The sequence below is a fragment of the Ursus arctos genome, unplaced genomic scaffold, assembly GCF_023065955.2.
Source record: "Ursus arctos isolate Adak ecotype North America unplaced genomic scaffold, UrsArc2.0 scaffold_16, whole genome shotgun sequence".
Taxonomy (NCBI): Eukaryota; Metazoa; Chordata; class Mammalia; order Carnivora; family Ursidae; genus Ursus; species Ursus arctos.
This window is the reverse complement of record NW_026622830.1, coordinates 20,175,890-20,197,697: the sequence shown is the minus strand read 5'-3', so window position 1 is coordinate 20,197,697 and position 21,808 is coordinate 20,175,890. Positions and strand designations below refer to the sequence as shown.

At 52.0% G+C, this 21,808-nt stretch overlaps 1 protein-coding gene across 1 annotated transcript; it reads left to right on the top strand.

Annotated features, from left to right (window-relative positions):
* Positions 1-2,108: 2,108 nt before the first annotated feature.
* Positions 2,109-21,389, top strand: FAM83D (family with sequence similarity 83 member D). The gene is made up of 4 exons (XM_026503501.4): positions 2,109-2,636; positions 14,396-14,563; positions 17,619-17,743; positions 19,988-21,389. The coding sequence occupies exons 1-4, from the start codon at positions 2,157-2,159 to the stop codon at positions 20,973-20,975; spliced, it is 1,761 nt and encodes a 586-aa protein (XP_026359286.2). The 5' UTR covers positions 2,109-2,156; the 3' UTR covers positions 20,976-21,389.
* The last annotated feature ends 419 nt before the right edge of the window (positions 21,390-21,808 follow it).

The following is a 21,808-nucleotide window of genomic DNA, read 5'->3' as shown; positions in this document are numbered from 1 at the left end:
CATTTCTGTGAGCTCACTTGAATCATGCTGATTTGAATTCACAAAGGGGTGATCCCTGGGACAGAGGGCAGGGGAGGGCTCCTGGTCCCTGTCCCCACCACAGAGGGCTCTCCTGGGAGGCCCCTAAAGCAGAGGGAGCTCGGAGGGCTCAGACATGGAGCCGATGTCTTTCTAGACTGGGGGTGGTGAAACCCGAGGAATTCAAGAAAAGAAGGGTGGTTGGGAATGAACTTCGCTTCGTCAAATGTTCCCTTTGGAATAACATGGAGCGTGCGCGTGCGTGCACGCGCGCACACACACACGCATTCAATATCCAATATATATATTGGAGCAGAAACACATGGATGGAAGGCAACCCCACTTAGGCTTGAAAAACTTCACGGATAGGCTGGGGGTAGGGAGAGGATGGGAAGAATAGAGGTATCTTTGCAGCAATGGGCATTCATCAATTTTAAATGTTTACTGGTTTCCAAATAATAATGGTACCCTTTCACGTTTATGAAGAAGCACTTTACAGTTATACATGTGTTTTCCCCTTTACACAAAGAAAATGTGGCCTGAAAACGGACTCTTGGATTCAGTGCTGTGCTGGAGCTCCTGGTGATCTTGACAAGAGGTTTTGGCTGAGCAGTGGAGGCATAGCCTGTTTGGACCAGTTCAAGATGGAATGGGAGGAAAACTAGAGACCTACTGGTTTCGGGTCTTATGTTATAAAAATAAGCAGAAAAATGGAGAGGAAGCTCTAGGGGAATGTAAGGTCAAGAGAGGGTGGATCTAATAATGAAAAATATTCCAGCATGTTTGTATGCTCATAGGAATGAACCAGGAAACAAAGGAAACTGGCGATCCGGGAAAGAATTGCTGTAGGGATACAGGTTAGAAGTAGCAGGGCTGGCAGCAAATGCCCAAATGGAAGGCTTGGTGTTAGGCACAGGAACAGTTCTTTGGTAGTAACAGAAGGCCCAGTATGCATACAGAGGTGTAGAGGCGTAGGTATGTGGGGGGAGCATGTGGGAAGCTCTCTCTGACTGCATCTATTTTCTTGGTGAAATAGGAAGCCAATTCTAAGAGTAAGAGATAAAAAGGTTGAATGACTAAGGGAAATGTAGGCTAGAAAGCAACCTTAAGGACCCACTTGAGATGGTGAATTTAAGGCACAGGTTGCGTTTTCTTTTCCCCAACACTCTAAGGTTGCCCAGATGCAGGTGGAAAGTAGGTGGAGAGGGGGGTTTAAGGCTTAGGGTTTCGCCAGGCCAAAAACCTGATGGAGTGAGAAAAGGGAAAGCTACCTGAAGGTGTAATCAGAGGAGTAACGCTTATGATGGGCCAGTATTTTTGAAAGAATTTACGAATTATTTATTTTATTTTTTTATTATAATAATACTTTTTTATTATATTATGTTAGTCACCATACAGTACATCCCTGGTTCTTGATGTAAAGTTCGATGATTGATTAGTTGCTTTTAACACCCAGTGCACCATGCAATACGTGCCCTCCCCACCACCCATCACCAGCTTATCCCATTCCCCACCCCCTCCCCTCTGAAGCCCTCAGTTTGTTTCTCAGAGTCCATAGTCTCTCGCTTCATTCCCCCTTCTGATTACCCCCCCTTTCTTAAATTCAGGGGACTAAGGCAACCGGGCTGGTCACACACCTGAGCTCTGAGAGCTCAGGAGCAGCGCGGCCAGCAGGGGGCGCACTAGGATGGCGGGGGCCCGGCTTTCGGACTTCAGCTCGGGCTCGGGGGCCTGCGCCGCCGCCCCGGGCAGCACCGCCATTAGGGCTCCGCACCCACTTCTCTAGCTGACCCTGAACAGTTTGGCTCTCCGCAGGCCCGCAGCGGGAACTACTGATCGGAGAAGGCGTGGCGTCTCCACGCTTGAATTCCACGCTGCGACCCGCGAGGGAGATGAGACTCGGCCGCCGCCGGCAGCCCTCGCGGAGACGCGGGGCGGGGCCGTGCCGCGGGGCAGCCAATGGCAGGTCAGGGGGCGGAGCCGCGGCGGCGTGCTGGGCGCCCGGACTCCGCCGTTAGGGGTGGCAGCCAATGGGAGGGCCGGGACGCGGGCCGGTTAGATTCAAAGATGCCTATAAAGCGGCGCGCACGCCCGCGGTCTCCCAAGCCCCGTGTGGTCCGTCCAGTCAGAGCGCCGCTATGGCTCTGCGCCCTGAGGGTCTGGACGAGCTGCCCGCCGCCTGCCTGTCGCCGTGCGGGCCGCCCAACCCGGCCGAGCTGTACAGCGAGGCGCGGCGCTTGGCGCTGGAGGAGCTGGTGGCTGGCGGCCCCGCCGCCTTCGAGGCCTTCCTGCGGCGCGAGCGCCTGGGCCGCTTCCTGAACCCCGACGAGGTGCGCGCCATCCTGCGGGCGGCCGAGCGGCCCGGCCAGGAGGGCGCGGCGGCGGCGGGGGCCGAGGACTCCTTCGGCTCGTCGCACGACTGCTCGTCCGGCACCTACTTCCCCGAGCAGTCGGACCTGGAGCCGCCGCTGCTGGAGCTCGGCTGGCCCGCCTTCTACCGGGGCGCCTATCGCGGCGCCACGCGCGTCGAGGCGCACTTCCAGCCCCGCGGCGTGGGCGCCGGCGGCCCCTACGGCTGCAAGGACGCGCTGCGCCAGCAGCTCCGCTCCGCGCGGGAGGTGAGCGGCCCACCTCGGGCCCCGGGGCGGACGGGAGGCCCTCAGGAACGCGAAACAGGCCGGCTGGGAGCGCGGGCCCAGTGGCCCGGGGGGACCCCTGACGCGCCCCACTCTCTGCGTGCCTTCCCTCGGGTCACAGAGACATTGGGAGAACCCTCGGCCCCCAAGGATGAGACTTGTGTCCGAGGTCCAACTCCTGATACTCACATCCCCTGGGGGAGGGAACCAGAAATATTTCCAGTTCCACATTTCAGTGAAAACCAAACCAGATTGCTAATTTTCCTGGCCGTCAGCCAACACTGGATCCCATCTCCTAAGAAGTGCATTCCCCAGCGAAAAATTCCAGAAAGATTGCACGCAGCGACAACTATGGGGCATTACGAGTCTGTTATTGCTAGTCACAGCTCTGTGTCTTATGTTGTAGAAAGCATATACATTCCAGTGGCAAAGTGAGAACCCTGCCCCTTTCCCTCCTGCCATAGACCAGAGGAGAAATTACTCTTTCTTTCTGTGAAGGCGGGGGGGGGGGGGGGGGGGGGGGGCGGTTGGCTGATCCAGTTAGTAGCCTCCTAAAATGCAGATACCCCTACTTTGGGTCATCTCTCTTCACAGCGGGTTTTGGTGCTATTGTCTTGACTCTTCGTGTAGGTGAGGTGGGAAGTCTTGACTGCAGCAGGGTGCTGGGTACCTAGGGGTCTGAGAGAAAGAATGCAGCACACAAGGTGGGTGGGGGCAGGGTGGGTGTGGTGGCAGACACATAGCTGCCACCTTGCTTGCTTACTGGCAGGGTCCCATCTTCCTGGCTGTCACCTGTGCCGAGGACATGGCAGGTAAAGCCCCAGGCCATGCTTAGACTCCGTAAGGCTGGTAACTGAGTGTGTCTGACTGTGGCTTATGAAATCTGCATCAAGTCGGGCTGAAATTACCAAGTCCAGGAACAATTCCCAACTCTCAGCAGTGTTCTTTTTTTTTTTTTTTTAAGATTTTATTTATTTATTCATTCGACAGAGAGACAGCCAGCGAGAGAGGGAACACAAGCAGGGGGAGTGGGAGAGGAAGAAGCAGGCTCATAGCAGAGGAGCCTGATGTGGGGCTCGATCCCAGAACGCCGGAATCACGCCCTGAGCCGAAGGCAGACGCTTAACCACTGTGCCACCCAGGCGCTCCCTCAGTGTTCTTGAAGCTGGCTGTTGTTTTCCTGACGGTGGGGTTGCACTGAGTAGAGGGTGGTGTGGACTAGTGCCTTGCCTTTGGGGGAGTAGGTGTGGTGGTTATGCCACAGTACTTTGGATATGCCGACTCTTTGGATAGAGCAGACCCTTGAGAAGATTAAAAAGACGAAGAAAAGCACGATGGTGGGGTGCATTTCCAGAGCTCACCTCCAGGAGGAAAATTTGGGCACTTGGAACTTAAAAGAGTAATGAACAGGTCTCTGTGAAAGAGAGGGAGGAATTCCTTAATCTCTTGCCCAGCTGCACTTTTTATTGGTAGTGGAGGGGCTCTGGAGCCAAGGCCAGGTGGAAAACTGTCTATCGGCTCACGTGCCGGCCTTGAAAGGGGCGTGAGGCTGGTGTTCAGACTCTCCTTTGTCCTGGAGGCATTCTGAAATACTGGCATTCCAAGGCAGGACCTCCTGCCCTGTTCTGTGCCCTAGTCCAGCTACACACTCACATCTTGGAGATTCTGCATTTGGAACCTGGGCGATTTTAATGGAGAAAGGTGGTACATTACCTTATGTCCGCCAGATGCCTAATTGCTTGCTCATTCAGCACCTACTGTGTATCAGATGCTGTGCGAGGGCCCAGGGCCACAGGTGAAGGGCATGATGCTTGCTTGCACTTGAGAGTTGACAGGCTGCTGGTGGAATGGGTGGGGAGGTTGCTACAGACAGCAGGGGAAGGGTTGAAGAAAGAAAGCATCAGGCAAGGTTGTGACCTTGGAGCTGGGTCCAGAAGGATGCCTGGGGCTTGCCAGGCCAGAGGGGAGAGACTGGCCCAGAAGGGTGAAAGGACCCAGCATGCTGCGAGGCAGCCAGGTTCCTCACAGCTGGAGCAGAGAGTATGCGAGGGTTGGTGGTAGAAGAGGAGGCTGAAGGGGAAACGGGAGCCAGGCTTTCCCACTAAAGAGCAATGGGGAGCCACTGAAGGATTCGAGGGAGGTGCATGATCAGACTGGTGTTCCTGAGCAGTAGTTCTGGTGGGGACATGAGGGAGGATGGGCTCAAGAGGGCTGAGGAGGCTGGCATGGGGGGTGCTTGTAGGGAGGAGGCCCCAGGGGCCTACCACCCAGAGGGTGGGTGCTAAGGCAGTGCTGGGGGCTTGGGCAGGGGATCAGTTTTAATGACAGGACTTGTTCATTCAGTGGCCTGGGAGGGTGTTGAGTGAGGGGTAGGAGACTAGGCAAGGTGAAGGAGAAGACCGGAGAGGTAGGGTTGGGGAGGATAGAGGCTTTTTAGCTTGGGTGGGCAGCCAGGCTACCAAATTAGATTACAGGAGGGAGAGCAAGGCTGAGAGTCGGGACCGGGAGAGGAATTGGATTTGAGACATGCTAGCCTTGAGGCCATCCCCTTTATTTAAAAGAACATGATCATGCTCTCTGCTAAGCAATGTTCGAAATAGTCCCAAGGCAGGTGCATTTATCCCCGCTTCACAGGCGATAGAGCTGAAGCACAGAGAAGTTGCCAGAGAAGCCATTATGCATCCGTGTCGTGATGGTGAAAACACCTGCTGGTAGGATTGATCGCTTCCAGTGGGTCCATTTCTGTGCTAACCCTTTACTGGGATTCTCCCATTTAACCCTCCTGGCACTTCACTTGCCTAAGATCACACAGTTAGTTGGGGTGCAAAGCTGGGCTCAAGCCCGCCTGCCTAGCCCCGGAGCCCACGCTCATAATCACTATTCCACGCGCGTTCCCTGCCACGTGGGAGGACTGGCACCTTGGCAGGTTTCAACAGGCTGAAGGTTTCTTAACAGTTTCTGAAGACTTGGACTTTTTATCTCCGCGTTGCCTATCCTGTAACCAGGAGAACAGCTAGGACAGGACTAATATTCTGCACTTGTCATGAAGAAGGCTGGAGTGGTCAGGATACGGGCACGAGAAAGCGGGGTCACTTGGTAAATGGCGGTGTCGCATCTTAGCTTTGCAGCCCGGACAGCCGGTTTTTGGGTAGGTGTCGTCCTCACCTAGGCTTCCTGCTGCGTGCAGGGTGTCAGGCACAGTTGGCGGGACGGCAGATGACGAAACAGTGCGGGCGACTCCACCTGCCTTTCCACTCAGCGAGTTCTTGTCCCTGAGTAGGTGTGGCTGGGGCTGTGCCTCTCGGGCCCTCCATTGGCTCGGTTTCTGTGCGCCTTTCAAAGTGTGGGCATTCTGCCACACGAGTAAGGTACAGCGTTAAAAACCCGCGCCCTGCATGCGCAGTCTGGCTTCCGAGTGCCGGCTGACTGCTGACCTGGTGCTCAGCTGCGCTTCTCCAAAGCTGGAGGAAGTAGAGCTTTGGACTGGAGAGCCAAGAGGTTGGCTTCCGAAGGAATTTTTAGAATAATTTTGAACTGAACAGGACTTGTTTCCCTGACACACGCGCTCCCGAGTCTTTCCCTGTGCTGCTGGGTTTGTCCATGAATCATTCGTTCTGTGTCTCCGTTGCCATGTGAATCAGTGTGTGGCTGGGCTCTGGCCCCGCGGATCAGGCAGGAGGAGAGACTCCCCTGGAAGTGCCGCACACCCTCCCTCCGTGGGCGATGGCTTTTTGCTGTGGCCCTTGGGGTATTTCTGGGTTTCGAATGGGAGTTCCTGGGCGGAGCTCGTTCTGCCAGGAGGTTCCACACTTCTCAGAGGCATCGTTCTCACCAGCTGCCTGTGTTCCAAAGAGGCACTTGGGCTGTGACGCACCCTTGAGCCTTCTTTTGATAACCCGAGCGTTAGTAGAAGCAGTCGTTGTGTTGACGAAGAGTCCTGCCGGGAGGAGTGGCCGCTGAGACATCTGCTGGAGGCCCCTGGCGAGCGTGCGGATGTATCAGAATTAGGGCCTCCCGATCTTGCTTAATGCTCCTCTGAGTTACAATAGAATCCGCAGCGTGATCGGTCCTGTTCCGGATGCCCTGGTCAGCCCAGAGCAGGCTTCCTCAGCATCACTACTGTTGATATTTTGGACCAGATAATTCTTTGTCCTGGAGGGCTGTCCTGCGCCTTGGACCCTGGGCAGCGTCTCTGGCCTCCACCCACTACATGCCAGAAGCACCATCCTCCTGCCGATAGTTGGGACATTCGAAAGTCTCCCAAGGGGAGATAGGGAGCTATTGCTTAGAGGTTACAGAGTTTCTGTTTGGGGTGATGACAAAGTTTTGGAAGCAGATAGTGGTGACAATTGCACAACATTGTGAATGTAATTAATGCCATTGAAAATACACTCGAAAATAATGAGGATGGCGGATCCATCATGTATTTTACCACAATTTAAAGAAATTGCCCAGGAGTGCCTGCATGGCTCAGTTGCTTAAGCGTCTGCCTTCAGCTCAGGTCATGATCTCAGGGTCCTGGGATTGAGCCCTGTGTCAGGCTCCCTGCTCAGTGGGGAGCCGGCTTCTCCCTCTCCCTCTGCCTGCCGCTCCCCTGTTTATGCGCTCTCTCTCTCTTTCTGTCAAATAAATAAATAAATAAATAAATAAAATCTTTAAAAAACAAAAAAAGAAATTGCCGAATGTCCCCTGGGAAAGGAAATTGCCCCTGGTTGAGAACCACTGGCCTAGAAGGCCTATCTCATGCACAATTTTAGGATGTGCTCACCAGACAGTGTGGCTGCTACTTATCTCTCCTTTTGATTTTATGTGTCAGGTGAAGGATTTTGGAATCGTTAGCCATTTCTTTCTTTCTTTTTTTAAATTGTGATAAAATACACCAGATTTACCATTTTACCATGAAGTGGCATTAACATAGTCGCATCGTGCAGCCATCGCCGCTGTCCGCCTCAGAACTGTGTCGTCTTCCCATACTGCAGCTCGGTCGCCATCGCACAGGGACTCCTACCCCTCTCCCCTCGGCCCTGCAGCCACACTCTGCTCTATTATTCCTTCGTTCTTTTCATCTGGCGTCTGTCAGACAGCAGAGAGGCTGCCCGATCATCCCGGGTCCTTTATGGATATAGGATCAGTTCTCTCACAAAAAAAGTACCAGATATATGGGCTTTTTAAAAATCCTGATGCAAACGATAGAACCCGTGAAGGGGAATTTGGCAATATCCAGCAACATCTCCGTTGTATTTACCCATTGACCGAGCAACTCCACGTCCGTGTGTCTGTCCCAGAGACACACTGGCAAAAACACGAATAGACACGTGCAGTAGGCTGTGTGCGGCACTATTTACAATAGTGAGAGACCCGAGGAGCGGGAATGTCCTTCAGTAGAGTGCGAAGTCAACTGACCCGTCCACAGAGTGGGGTCCCCTGCAGCTCTCAGGAAGGAGCGAGGACCTTTTCTGTTTCCTGTGACGAAGTGTCTAGAGCTGCACCCACCAGTGAAGTCACCAGTAGCCATCTGGCGATTTCAGTTTATATGAATTAAAATGAAATATGAAACATGCAGTTTCTCTGTCTCATTAGCTGTATTTCAAGTATTCAGTCTCCACTGGTGGCTATGGCTACCATGTGGCTGGCACAGAGCTAGAACATTTCCACGCTCTCGAAGGTTCTGTTGATTGGCATCGCTCTAGAACGTTGTGAGTCATGTGCTGCCTTTTATCTGTTGTTACAGTGAACAGATGTTATGTTCATAGCAGACAGTGTGTGTACCTACATAGGCATACTTATTTATATTTAGGAAAGCAGAAGACCATCCAAGAACGGACAAAATCCTTATCGTAACGGAGAAAGGAGGAAGGGAAAGGAGGCACAAGGGACGAGGATGGGAGCAAGGGGACACTGAGAGCACCCTGTTTTGTAGATCGGACTTTGGACCCAGGTAAATGCTTTACATAAGTGTAACATAAAAATAACTCAGAACGACAACCCCCTGCATTCCCCAAAACCCCTCTGGATGCTTTTTCTTTTTAAAAGCCCAGCTGGCCTAGGTACTTCACCCTGGAACATGACTGAGGAGATGCGCTGCCCAGGGCCAATGGGGCGGGGGCGGGGGGGCGCTGCTCCCTGTCTTTCTGGAGAGGCGCTGTGCCCCGCTGCTGACCGGCCCCACGCCAGCGCCTCTGTCCTGGTACTGAAATGGTTAACTGTACAATAGCAGGCACGAGCAAACTTAGGGTCCCCTGTGGACATTTACTCTTTTTATTTGTAAACCCTGAAGATAATACCAAGTTATTTAAACATTTTTAAAGAAATTTCAAGGATGTGATTTCTGTTCTATTAAAACCTGTAGCGAATGGGGAGAAAAAGATGTCTTTTGCTCTGCAAGCTTCTGTCTCGGGAAGCGTAAGTGGCAGGAGCCCTGGGGACCTGAAGGAAAGGCGGCCGAGTGTCCTGTGGTCGGCGGGAAGCATGCAGCCGTCGGGCTGTTGTTGACCGCTGGGCAGGCCGAGGCATCTTTGAAGGCACGCAGACCTTTGGTAGAATTCCAGGCATGTCGCACACGTGTCCTTGCTTTCTGGCTGTGGGTGGTGAGGGAGGGAGACCGGTGCAGTAGGAAGGGGTGATTGACACGAATGTCCTGCTTCTGGCAGGGGAAGAGCTGGAATGAGAGCTGGAATGAGTGGCCCTCTGAGGCCGCTCAGGTGCCTGGCCAGGGCCCAGCCCCACCCGTGGACGGCATGTGAGTCAGACCGCAGAGCTAGAAGGGACCTCGTGTGGGGACGCTGAGCTCAGGTGGAACGAACTGCCCAGGGACAGCGGCGGAATTGGGGATAATATCCACGTGCTGACGTGTGAGGGCTTCCTGTGGGCCAGGAGCTGTCTGGGGTTCTCTCTGGACCGAGCCCACCGCAGACCCTGAGGAATGGGCAGTGGTCTGCAGGCTGTAGGAGGCAGCAGAACTTCGGTATCTTGTCAGAGGGAACGTGGTGCTCCAAAGTGGAGAAGCCGGCATCCACGTCCAGGTCTGTGCCTATAGCCTGTCCACAGAATGTGCTCCCGAGGTTTCCTGCCTGAGTCCATTCTCGGTTAGTCAGCAGGACCACCTGCAGAGAGAAGGTACCGATGTGCTAGGGCACCGCAAGCTTTCTTGACGTTCGTTCTGCAAACTAGTTCGTGTTATTAGTAATCGTCCTCTGATGGGCTCGTCCCGTGTCCTTTGTGAAATGCTCCACGGATCCTTTCAGGATGCGCTCCAAGCTCTCAGGCCCTTGGACACCGAACCTTAGGCTTGCCTGGAATACTATTTCATCTGATGCTCTTCTCATAGGCGGCTCTGGAGTCGCCCAGACCCGGGCTGAGACTCCAGCTCCCGCATCTGCTTCAGTGTGTCACTGTAAACAAGTTACCTGACTACTTCAGGCCTTATTTTTCTCATCAGGAAACCGGAGATAATTACTGGGGTTTTGAAATCTCTAGATATCTCTTCAGAGCTTTTGTGCAAGAAAGCAGATGGAAGAGGTTCCAGATCATGTGAAAATGAATATAAATGGTCTGTGCCTGTCCCCAAGACCGAGAATAGCACAGCGGTTGCTGCTGCGTAACTGTGGATCACTGTGTCCCTTGGTTTAAATCATCCAGGGGGAGCTGGAGTGACTGGGGGAGGGTTGTCACCTTCGAGGGTGATGTGGGACTCGACGCAGGGTGGTCACTTTAGATGGGGCTGGAGAGGTGCAGGAACTGTGGGGTAGCGGGTGGCAGCTTTTGGCAGCTGGATGTTTCCTCCTTGGGTCTCATGTAATGACTGATTGGCACCCAGTTGCAGATGGGTGTTGACCTGCAACAGACTCTCAAAAGTGACCTTTTGCAGAGCTTTCTAGCCCTAAGAGACCGGGCGGGCTCTTTGCAGCACAGGCTGGGACAGGGCAGTGCCCACGGTGACTGTGTGGGGGCTTGATGGGCACAGGATGCCCGCGTTCCAGATGTGTCTCTCCTTTGTCCGTCCCACACGATGCCTCAGGGAGCAGGAGCAATGACTGGTTCCAAGTTGTGTCCTTCCAGGGCCCATCGGCCTGCAGCAGAAACACCAACCCCTCAGACACAGGTCTGGCCTTAGAAAGCCAGCACTCGGTGGGCCAGTGAAGGAGTCCAGGTCATTGCTGAGCTCAGTGAAGAGACTGTCCCTTCAGAAATTCGAGAAGCCTCCGATCTAGTTTAGCCTATCAGGACTTGATTGCACAGGGCCAGCATGGGGGAGATTATAGGGGAGTGGGATGAAGGCTTGAAAGAAGGCAGGCTGATTGCTTTTCCTGCACAGGGCTGTTCCTCCATTGCAAGCCTTCTGCTCTGGTGAGAGAGGAGGGGCTGTTGGGCACAGGAGGGGAAGTTACAGGGAGAAACACCTCCCTCCACCCTCTAAACACCTAGTGTTCAAATCCAATTATTTTCAACGCACGCAGGAAAGGCAGGGGCTTTAAAACCAAACAATGAAACCAAGAGCAAATCAGATACTTACTGACCACCTAACAGAGGTGGTGTTTGTACGATTGTTTCGTGAAGTGGTGACTCAAAGTCCAGCTTGGCAGGCGCCTTATACTCTGGGCCCGGCTCCTGGGTCCCTGCCTCCAGCACCCCTCCAACCCTTTTTAAGGCAGCCAGCCTGGCATGGTTCCTCGGTCCCTTCCCACGGGCAACCTGGGTGCACGTCCATCGGCCCCATCATACTGGGTGTCGCCTGTGTCCCTCATTGGCCTGGGTTTCTTGAGGACAGGGACTGACCCTGGATTTGTCTTCCTTTAGTTTCTCTCGTGAGTTCTGCACACGACCCTGTCTGAGTACTTTCGAACTCTCTGTGAAGGCCTCCCAGTGCCTTCTGTAGCCTCCCTCTCAAGCTTGTTGGTTTTTTCCTGATGGCATGGAGGCGAGTGTGCCTCTGCCTCCCCCCGCCGCACCCCCCTCGCCCCTCCTCCCCCGCATAGTGCATTGTCTGGTTCCTGCATGGACCCCTTCCCTACCCTTCTCTGCAACCCTCCTTGCTTCCTCCCTGGCCCATCGTGGAAGCCCCTACCCCTGATTTTTCTTCCTTCAGTCATTAGTCCTCTTAAACATTGCCGAACCAAGTGCCTTCTGGGTTGCGGGAAGTGGGGCCAGATCTCCAACCTACACCAACCTGTCTTCTAGCAGCCACTTCTTTCCTGTTGGGTTCGCCACTTCAAACTCCTTATCTTTCTTTTCTTTTTCTCTTTCTCTTTCTTTCTTTTCTTTCTTTCTTTCATGAGAGGGGTAGAGGGAGAAAGAGAATCTTAGGCTGGGCATGGAGCCTGACATGGGGCTTGATCCCACAACTCTGAGATCATGACCTGAGCCGAAATCAAGAGTTGGATGCTTAACCAACAGCCACACAGGCACCCCTGGAACTCCTTACTCTTTTCTTCTTTTTTTTTTTTTTTTTTAAAGATTTTTTAATTTATTCACTTGAGAAAGAGAGAGAGCACACGAGAGCATGAGCAGAGGGGAGAGGGAGAGGGAGAAGCAGACTCCTTGCTGAACAGAGAGCCTGACACAGGGCTTGATCCCAGGACCCCGGGATCATGACCTGAACTGAAGGCAGTCACTTAACTGACTGAGCCACCCAGGCGCCCCCTCCTTACTCCTCTTAAACCTCCCCCTTCCATTGCCTGTGTGGTGATGACTGCGGTTGGCACTCAGGGCCTCCACGACCCGGCTCACCTGTACACCTCTCAGCCAGGTCTGGCCACACTGGCCCCTACTCCATCATTTCCTGCCTCTTCCTCTGCCACCACCTGGCTTCCTGCTCGAATGCCCTCTTCCCTACTCCCCTGTCCAAACTGGTCCTTATTTGTGATTCAGCTCAAAAGCCCTCGCCTCCAGGAATCCTCCTCTGCTCTCCTCTGGTGAACGTTTACGTGCCTGTAGCACGTCCACTGCAGCCAGGGGTGTGTCCGGTGTCTGTCAGAGTCTTTCTAGCTGACTTGCCGCCTAGTCCAGGGTTCGGCCGGCAGCCGACTCTGAAGGGGTGCAGCTGCGTGATGGAGCCCATGTTTCCTGCCTGAGCTAAGTCCTCCTGTCTTTGTCTCGTGGAATCCGCACAACAGCCCTTTGATGTAGATGCCATTACTAGCCATCTCTTCCAGAGGAGGCAACTGAAGCTCAGAGAGCTGAAGAACTTGCCTAGGGTCACACAGCTAGTGAGCTGCAGAGCTGGGATTGGTGCCCAGGCCTTTCTGCCATTTGCCCACTATGTTAGATGTCCTGGATTAGGGGGATGGCTACAACTCCGCGTGGGACGCAGAAAACCACGTGGGAGGCTGTAAACTTCTGACGATGCCACCAATTCCGAGAGAACACTAATCTGGGGGCCCTGGCTGGCTCAGTCACTGTAGCATGCAACTCTCAATCTCAGGGTTGTGAGTTCAAGTCCCATGGTGGACATAGAGCCTACCTAAAAAAAACAAAAACAACCACTTATTTTTTAAATCATTGTGTCCAGGGGGTTTTAGCTAAATCCTTCGCCAAGAATAGCTCAACAGCTGGGGCTTCATTAACACTGGGGGTGGGGGTGGGGGTGGGGGAAGGCAGCCAGAGAGAGAAATTGGTCTTCGCAGACTCCTCCTAGCAGTGACTTCCCGGGAGCTGGTGTTTCATTGTCCCTCATCCTGGTAGGTGAGACTGGGATGTTGGAGAAAGACCACAGAGTCTCCTCTTTGTCTCTGTGTTGCTTATGTAACACCCACCTGCTTTAAGGTGTTGTGACTATCAGGTGCCCTCTCGAGTCCTCTGGGGCCACGGAGCCTAATTCATCCTGTTCCAGGGGCTCCGTTCCCACAGAAGACATGAGACCCATAAATAAATTACCTTAACATTCAGAAAAGGAGTTACTGTGGTCCTAAGAGGCACAAGTTCTCACAGTTGAAGTGAGGAGGAGGGAGACCCCCTTCCAGCCCAGGCTGCTCCTATCGGGGGCTCAGGGAGCTGTCTCCTGAGCTCCAGGCCCCGACTCTGGCCTGGTTTTCAGGGACTTGTACTAAGCCTTCATGTTCGACACCCCCACAGCCCTGCCGGGACTTCACTGAGGGCCCCACTCTGAAAACCGCAGAGGGCATGACAAGAGGCTTGGTGCCTGGAGCGGCCTGTCTCCAGCAAGGAAAGCCAGCAGCTGGCAGATGCCTCCCTGGGTCGAACTGTCTGGACAGCTCATTCTCTGGACTGGTGAAGGGAATCAACGAACAGATACTCGAGGGATCTTTTGTACCCTGCACTTCATGTAACACAGTCATTTAGTTCTGTCTACACACCTATTTTGCAGACTCAGGACCAGACCTTGGAAATGACTGTAATTTGCCTGGGGCTGCGTGGCTGAGGCAGCTGTGAACTGGAGCTGAGTGTGGAAGATTGAACGGCAGGCATGAATAGAGCCGTGCTGTTAGAGAGGAGGAAGGACTGGTCCAGGGCAGTGCAGAGGACAGTGGCTGCGGGCCGCTGGTCAGGAGGCTCAGCTGGGCCAAGTCCACATGTGTAGGGTATAGTGGCCTGAGTGTCTTTGGAGAAGGAGTATCCATGGTTGGGGGCAAACCGATAGTGCAGAAGAAGGGAGGGAAGGGGTGCTGTAGGGCAGGGACCCTTTCCTGGCTCTGAGATGGGCTCCAGAGTCCTCACAGCGAGCTGTAAGCTGGTGTTCCCATGAGCTGACAGCCTGCTCTTCCCTCTGCTGCCTCCCTCTGTAGGTGATCGCGGTGGTGATGGATGTTTTCACGGACATTGACATCTTCAGGGACCTGCAGGAAATAAGTCGGAAACAGGGAGTTGCCGTCTACATCCTTCTGGACCAGGCTTTGCTCTCGCAGTTTCTGGATATGTGCATGGATCTGAAAGTGCATCCAGAGCGGGAGAAGGTTTGTGTTCATGTTCCCAGTCTCCCCCCGATCAGCGGTAATGGCTGAGTGTCCACGACCTACATGGGCTGTTCGGGGTGTGGGGGGGGGGGACACCAGTACAGGAGAGGCAGCTGAGGCCATGAGCAAAGCCATTTGCCTGAAATCTCACAGAAAGGAAACCACAGGGAAGGCAAGCTGGTGCAGCTGCTCTGGAAAACAGTATGGAGGTGCCTCAAAAAGTTAAAAATAGAGCTACCCTGTGACCCAGCAATTGCACTACTAGATATTTACCCCAAAGATACAAATGTAGTCATCTGAAGGGGCACCTGCAGCCCAGTGCCCACAATAGCCAAACTATGGAAAGAGCCCAGATGTCCATCAATAGAAGAATGGATAAAGAAGGTGTACACACACACACACACACACACACACACACACACAATGGAATATTACTCAGCCATCAAAAAATGAAATCTTGCCATTTGCAACGACGTGGATGGAACTGGAGGGTATTATGCTAAGCGAAATAAGTCAATCAGAGAAAGACAACTATCATATAATTTCACTCATAGGTGAAATTTAAGAAACAAAACAGATGAACATAGGGGAAGGGAGGGAATGAAATGAGCCAGCCACGTGACCCAGCAGTAGCTGAAACAGGAGGTGGGGTGGGGGCAGGAAAACGCATGTCGGGCGTGGAAAAAGCACGTTCTCATGTAGCCAAGCATCCAGCCTGTGCTGGCTCTTACCTAGAGCCAGGCGAGGCAAAGCAGGACGCTGCTGTGGAACACCGAGGCTCTCTGTCTGAAACTAAGGCCACATGCCAGCAGCAAGAAATCACAGAGCCACTCTGGCCACAGTTCTGACTGCGAGATTGGCTCGGCTCCATCCCCTCAGCAGAAATCCAGCGTTATCGACCGACTTGGTTGCACACTGTCGCTTGTTGCCCCAGGGAAGAGTCAAAAGGAGGTCTGTACCTTTGGCTTCAGCAATTTTCTAGTGTCTTAAGTTCTAGAGAAACACCATCTTCTCTGGCAGCTTCTCAGCAGGGTGCGTCTGCTGGTGAATCTGTACCCTCACCTGGCTCTGCGGCTGGTTCTGAACAGGTGTCCTCTCTGTAGGAACTTGGTCCCGTATTTGTGTGTAGACACTGAAAAGTGCTTTGGCCACAATCACAGAGGCCTATAGGACATTCAGATAAGCACCAAAGGGAAAGACGGACAAAACCACACCCAAATGTACCTATAGTGATATTTTTTAGTGCTTGTTATTGTATGTTGATCCTTTAAAGGTTGGATCGGGAATCAGCATCTCCTCCGGGAAGGGACACTCCCCCACCCTCCCACCCCCACACCCCGCCTTCCCCACCCCCACTTGCTCCGTGTACATGTACAACTCTTTGGAAGTTCCTAAATTTTTTTGTTTAACATTATTTTAAAATAATTTGATTTACAAGAGTTACAAAAATAAGGAATTCCTTCTTTTTTAACTTATTTTTTATTTTTTAAGTAGGCGCCATGCCCAACATGGGGCTCGAACTCACAACCCTGATATCAAGAGTCACAGGCTCTACCAACTGAGCCAGCCAGGCGCCCCCAGATATAGGGAATTCCTGAACATTCTTTGCCCAAACTGTCTGAATGTTAACATCTTATAAACCTTGGTGCAGATTTCAAAATTGAGAAGTAAATTTGATATAATACTATTATCTAATTTACAGACCTTATCAATTTCACTGATCATTCCACGAATGCCCTATTTCTTGTCCAGGATCCAACCCAGCACCATATCTTGCATTGGGTTGTCATGTCTCCTTAGCATCCTCTCATCTGGAACTCTTCCTCTCTTTGTCTTTTAGGGTCTTGATGCTTTTTATGAACACTTGCCAGTTTTCTGTAGAATTTGGGTTTGTCTGATGTTGCCTCATGGCCAAATTCAGATGATGTGTTTTGGTAAGACCATAGAAGTGATGTTACGTCACACCGTAGTGTTTTGTTTTGGCTTTTGTTTGTATTTTGAAATAATGACAGATTCACAGAAGTTGCAAAGGTAGATGGAGGTTTCCATGCGTCCTGCACCCAGTTTCCCCAGCGGTTACATTCGTGTAACTTACGGTACGAAATCAAAGCCTGGAAATTGGGGTTGGTACAGTGTGTGTCTGCAGTTCTGTGCCATTTCATCGCACGTGGTCATACCCAGCACTGCCATCACTATACAGAACGTCCCACCACCGTCAGGATACATGACCGTTCTGTCACAATGATCTCCCTCTCGCTACCATTGTGGTCCCATCGGCTCCCCTCTCTGTGCCCTCCTCCCCATTTTTAACCCCTGGCAACCAGTAATTTGGTCCTCATCTCTATAATTTTGTCATTTAGAGAATGTTCTATAAATGGAATCATACCATTGGATATACGTTTCCAAGTGTCATTTTACAAGGAGAGTTATGCCTACATACACACTGTGGGGCCCCGAGTGTACTGGTGCCCTTTTGGTACATTCGCTCTTACGAGAGTTGTGACATTGCTGATTAAGCCTCACGTGATAGGAGTGTTTCAGCCTCAGAAGGCCCGTGTTAGAGAAGGTTTGTCCTGATCTCCGCACTCATGGTGTGGGGTAAGTGAGGATGGGCTGTTATTCATTACTGATGCTGTTAAATAAAAGAGTAGGAGAAACAGCAGCTTAGCTTCCTTAAGGCTTTGTTAAAATGATATTTATTACTAGCGTGTTTTCTTTGATGATTTTATCCCCCACATTTTGTTTCAAAATCATTTCTTGGATTCTGTCGTGTCATAGCCCCAACAGTCTTCTTTTTGAGCACATGTACACATGGACCGAGAGTCTCAAAAGTCCATGTGAGCAAAGGGCGCACAAGAAGACGGACTCAGTGAGATCTCATTTCTTGAGTCGTGAGCCCTGCTGGCTCGTGTGCCCCGTATGCTGTTCCTCAAGGGGCCTGGGGACCACTCCTTTGCCAATTAGCGCGCCTGCTGGGGACTTGTAAACCAAGCCCTCTTTATCATTTGCTCACTGGACTGTGTTTCTTTCTTGTTCTCCCATTCCCCGCTGACAGCTGATGACCGTTCGGAGCATTACTGGAAATACTTACTATGCAAGGTCGGGAACTAAGATAGTTGGGCAGGTTCATGAAAAGTTCACACTGATTGATGGCATTCGAGTGGCTACAGGCTCCTATAGGTAAGTCTCTAGCCTGCCCGTGCTTGCTACTCTAACCTTGGTAGAAGGGGCATGCTGTAAAAAGGTAAAAGCTGCTTTTTCCTCTCGATGTGAGCCTTTGTGGCCAGGCATTCTGACAGGTGTGCATCCGTGGGTGTGAGTACATCAGTCAAAGCCTCCTCCTGCGGGAAGTGGTCGGGTGTGGGGTCACCTCCCCTGCCCTATGGGCCACAAAACTAAAGTGCAGACGTTGAAACTTGCCTGGAGACCCCCAGTGAATGAGTCCTGATTCCAGCCTGGGCCAGGCCTGCAGTGGCCGAACCAGGGGTTCCCAGTGAGAGGAGCAGTCTCAAATCCTATTTTTTGGGGCCTTTGACCTCCCCCGTCCCTCGTCCCTGCTCGCTTGCAGGTAAGGGCCGTTACAGGCCTTGGCATTAGCGAAGACCAGAGCCGAAGCTGTCACCTTACGCTTCAATCTTCCACCTTCCTTCAAGCCTTGTAACCTAGTGCTTTAGTCTAAGAAGTCCGGGTGTCTGTTTCTGGCCCCACCTTTGGAGGCTCACCTTGGCACTGGCACCTTATGATAGGGTGCCGAGACGGTGAAGAGGGTGGAGATGAGTGGTTAACATGAATCTCCAGAAGTTAAGATATACCATGCCAACTTCCATGGCTCCGATGGTGGGTGTCTGTACGTTAGATTGTCTAGCGGTCTACATGAGGTATGTCTTGAGTTTAAAAAAGAGATACTCCTTTTTGAAGACGCACGAAACTCTGGGTGATGATGGCGTGTCAGCCCTGGGTAAAGGCGGACATGGAAAGGGTTGTGGAAGCTGAGGGAGTCAAATCAAGAAACTCATGATGCCTGTCTTTGCAGACAGTACTGTCGTTGCTCAGAGCAAAATTCACACTCTTCCTTGAGACCTCCTTTCATAAGACGTTTATAAATAACTGGAGGAAACTAGATTTTCATCCAAAATAGGTTTATCTATATTACACAAACTTAGTCTCAAATGGTTTTTGGCTCTTCGAAAATATAAAATATAAAAAATTACATAACTCTTCATAAAAAAATATGTTACCATTGAGGATGAGGATGATAGCTTCTGTCTGTTGAGGGCATTTCATAATCCTGGTGTTGGGTAGGTGTCTTGTTTGCAAGGTTGAGGGTTTTCAATTTCAACCCTCATTGAGGGTTTTCAAAAGAATCTTTGCAGGCTTTGAAGGCAGTTCTCCAGGTAGAATTTGCACCAGCAGGGATTCTTGGTTGCCAGGGACAGTTGACACTGTGTTTTATGATCTCATTTAAAACCTCCTATTCTCGATACAAACTTCTTTATCAGTGGGGTGACTGTGAGTACAGAAAGCTAGCTCGAAGTACTTTGTGCGAAAGAGAATTTATCGAGTCCCATAACTTGGAAGTGTGGAAAGATGCAGTTGGTTTTCAGCTCGTCTTGACCTGGAGGGCATATGTTTATCAGAATATTGTCCCCTGGTTCTGCTTTTCTCTAGCTGATCTTTATTCTCAGTCAGGCTTATCCCTTTGAAGGCAAAGATCCAGGCTTACTTACATGGCCATTAGTAGCCGTGTCCCAAAGAGAGACACTTTCTTTCTGTTTGCACCGGCTGTGCTCACCCTGGGTAGATCTCTGACCCAAGGGGCTGGGGTACTCTGGTGGCCAGCCTGGGTCATACGTCCACCCGTATTGTGACTGGAGAAGATGCATGAAGGAAAGCCTTTTGGCTGGGGTGGCCGGGGTTCTATTACTAGGAGGAGAAGGGATGCTGGACAGGCAGGGGCACACGGCCGCGAGGGAGCTCGAATGCACTCGGAGCAACAGCACCATCCTTGGAATGACAGCACTGTCTCCCCTGGAAAATGGCGGTGTTGGAGGACAAGAGCACCAGCACTGCTTAAGGACGGGGGTCTGGTCTGGGGTCCACCACTAGCGTCCCACTGTGCCATCACTAGCTAGTTTCCTCACTTCTGAAATGAGGACGCTGGCCTACGTATTTTTAAAGTCCTTTCTAGTTGCTGAGGAGGTGCAGGTCTTAGTGTGTTGGTAAACAGCTGGCCTTTTTACTTCTCTTAATGCATACGTATGTTACACACCGGGGAAAGGCCGGCTGCATTTACACTGCGTGGTGGGTATGCTGTCACCGGAGCTGTGCCTCCTGGAGGCTTTACTGTTCAGTGTGACGGTAAGTAAACAGGAAGGAGATTGCGCATCCTTACCCGCTTCTCTTTGTTTGTTTTTAATCCCTAAGTTTTACGTGGACGGATGGCAAATTAAATAGCAGTAACTTGGTCGTCCTGTCTGGCCAAGTGGTCGAACACTTCGATCTGGAGTTCCGAATCCTGTACGCGCAGTCGAAGCCCATCAGCTCCAAGCTGCTGTCTGACTTCCGGATCTGCGGCAAGTTTGACCATCTAGTCGACCCGAAGCCCCTGTCTAAGGAGCTCACGTTGGGCAGCCTGCTGCGCCTGCGGCTGGCCCGGCTCTCAAGCACCCCCAAGAAGGCTGAGCTGGGGTGCGAGGCGCCCACTGAGGGCAGGGCAGAGGCCAAGTGCGGTGATTCGGAGTCCTCTGCCGTCAGTGACGAGGGTGACTTCAGCAGCCGCAGGGACAAACCAGAGGGCGGGAGGATGACTGATGCCGCCACTCAGACGGAGCCGGGAGAGGAGGCAGCACCAGTGAGCGTGAGTGATGCGGGGACCCAGGCCAGCGTCCCCACGGTGTGTGCCGGGACCCAGACCGCAGTCACCACCAGGGTCGCGAGCTCCCAAACCGCGGTTCGGTGTACGTCAGCCACCACCCAGACTGATGTGGATGAGAATGTTCTCTTTTCTCAGGGCACCCAGTCTAAAGAAGGGTCGCCAGTGTCCAGGATGTCCGTGTCGAGATCTTCCAGTTTGAGGTCTTCCTCCTCTCTGTCCTCCCAGGGCTCTGTGGCGAGCTCCCTGGGCTCCCAGGGGTCCAGCAGAGCCACTGACTTTGTCCCCGCAGGACACACCAAGTTCTGGGGCGCCCCCCACTTGGATCTGTGCTTGCGAGACTCCTTTAGGAACCTGAACCAAGAGCGCCAGTTTCACTTTGCTGGCATCAGGTCCCGGCTCAACCACATGCTGGCCATGCTCTCCAGGAGAACGTTCCTGACTGAGAACTATCTCGGTTCTCATCCCGGAAATGTGACCAGAGCGTCGGTGAATCTGCTGGTGGTGAGAGACACTGCACTGTATCCCTCCTACCCGTGACCGCTCGGCGTTCAGCGCCTGTGCTCCGAGCGCCCTGCTTTACAGCTTGCTCACCCGACCTTTGGTCACCCCGATTTTCCCCGACTTCTATACGCTGCACATTATTTTACATGCCTTTATCTTATTTTTGTCACATATAAACCAGGTGTTGGTTTTACGGTTGAAACACTAGGGGTACAGTTTCTTTGCACGACTCTTAAAGAGAGTGTTTAGGCGTTCTCAGGTTAATTCGGGTAAGAGAGAAAATATGTTTTGTGTTTTTCTTGGTATGTGTGCTCTTCTGTTTTAGGGATTTGAACTATTGGCTTTTATGATCAAAATCCTGTTTAGAAGAAACTTTCGTATTGTCTGTCTCTTCTTTAGGATATCTGTGTTTTTAGCATTAAATAAATATAAACAACTTTTGTGTGGTGATGGCTCGAGTATTACTTTTCCCCTCTGGCACTTTTCTCTTTACAACCCTAGGAGTGTGTCACAAGTACATGTATGTGATAGCTATTTTTGCAGCGTGGTTTATTCTTATTTTTTTATAGTGTTGGGATGGGGAAGTAGATGATCTGAACTGTTAAAAGAGAAAATATCCACTTAAAAGTTAGAAGACATAAAATAAGTATCAGGGTCGTGCCCTCCTTAGTGATAGGAAAGTCGATGTTACTGTCTATATAGTTTGAAGGAGGGCACTTGCCAGGAAAGGCAGGTCTTTTCATGTGCTCTGCTTGTCTTTTCTTCAAAAAAAAAAAGCTTGAGCTATTTAGACATGGAACTTGGTTCGCTGCTTCTCTGCCAAAGATGGCCTTTGTGTGCCTTCCTGGATTCACCCCTGATATTAATTC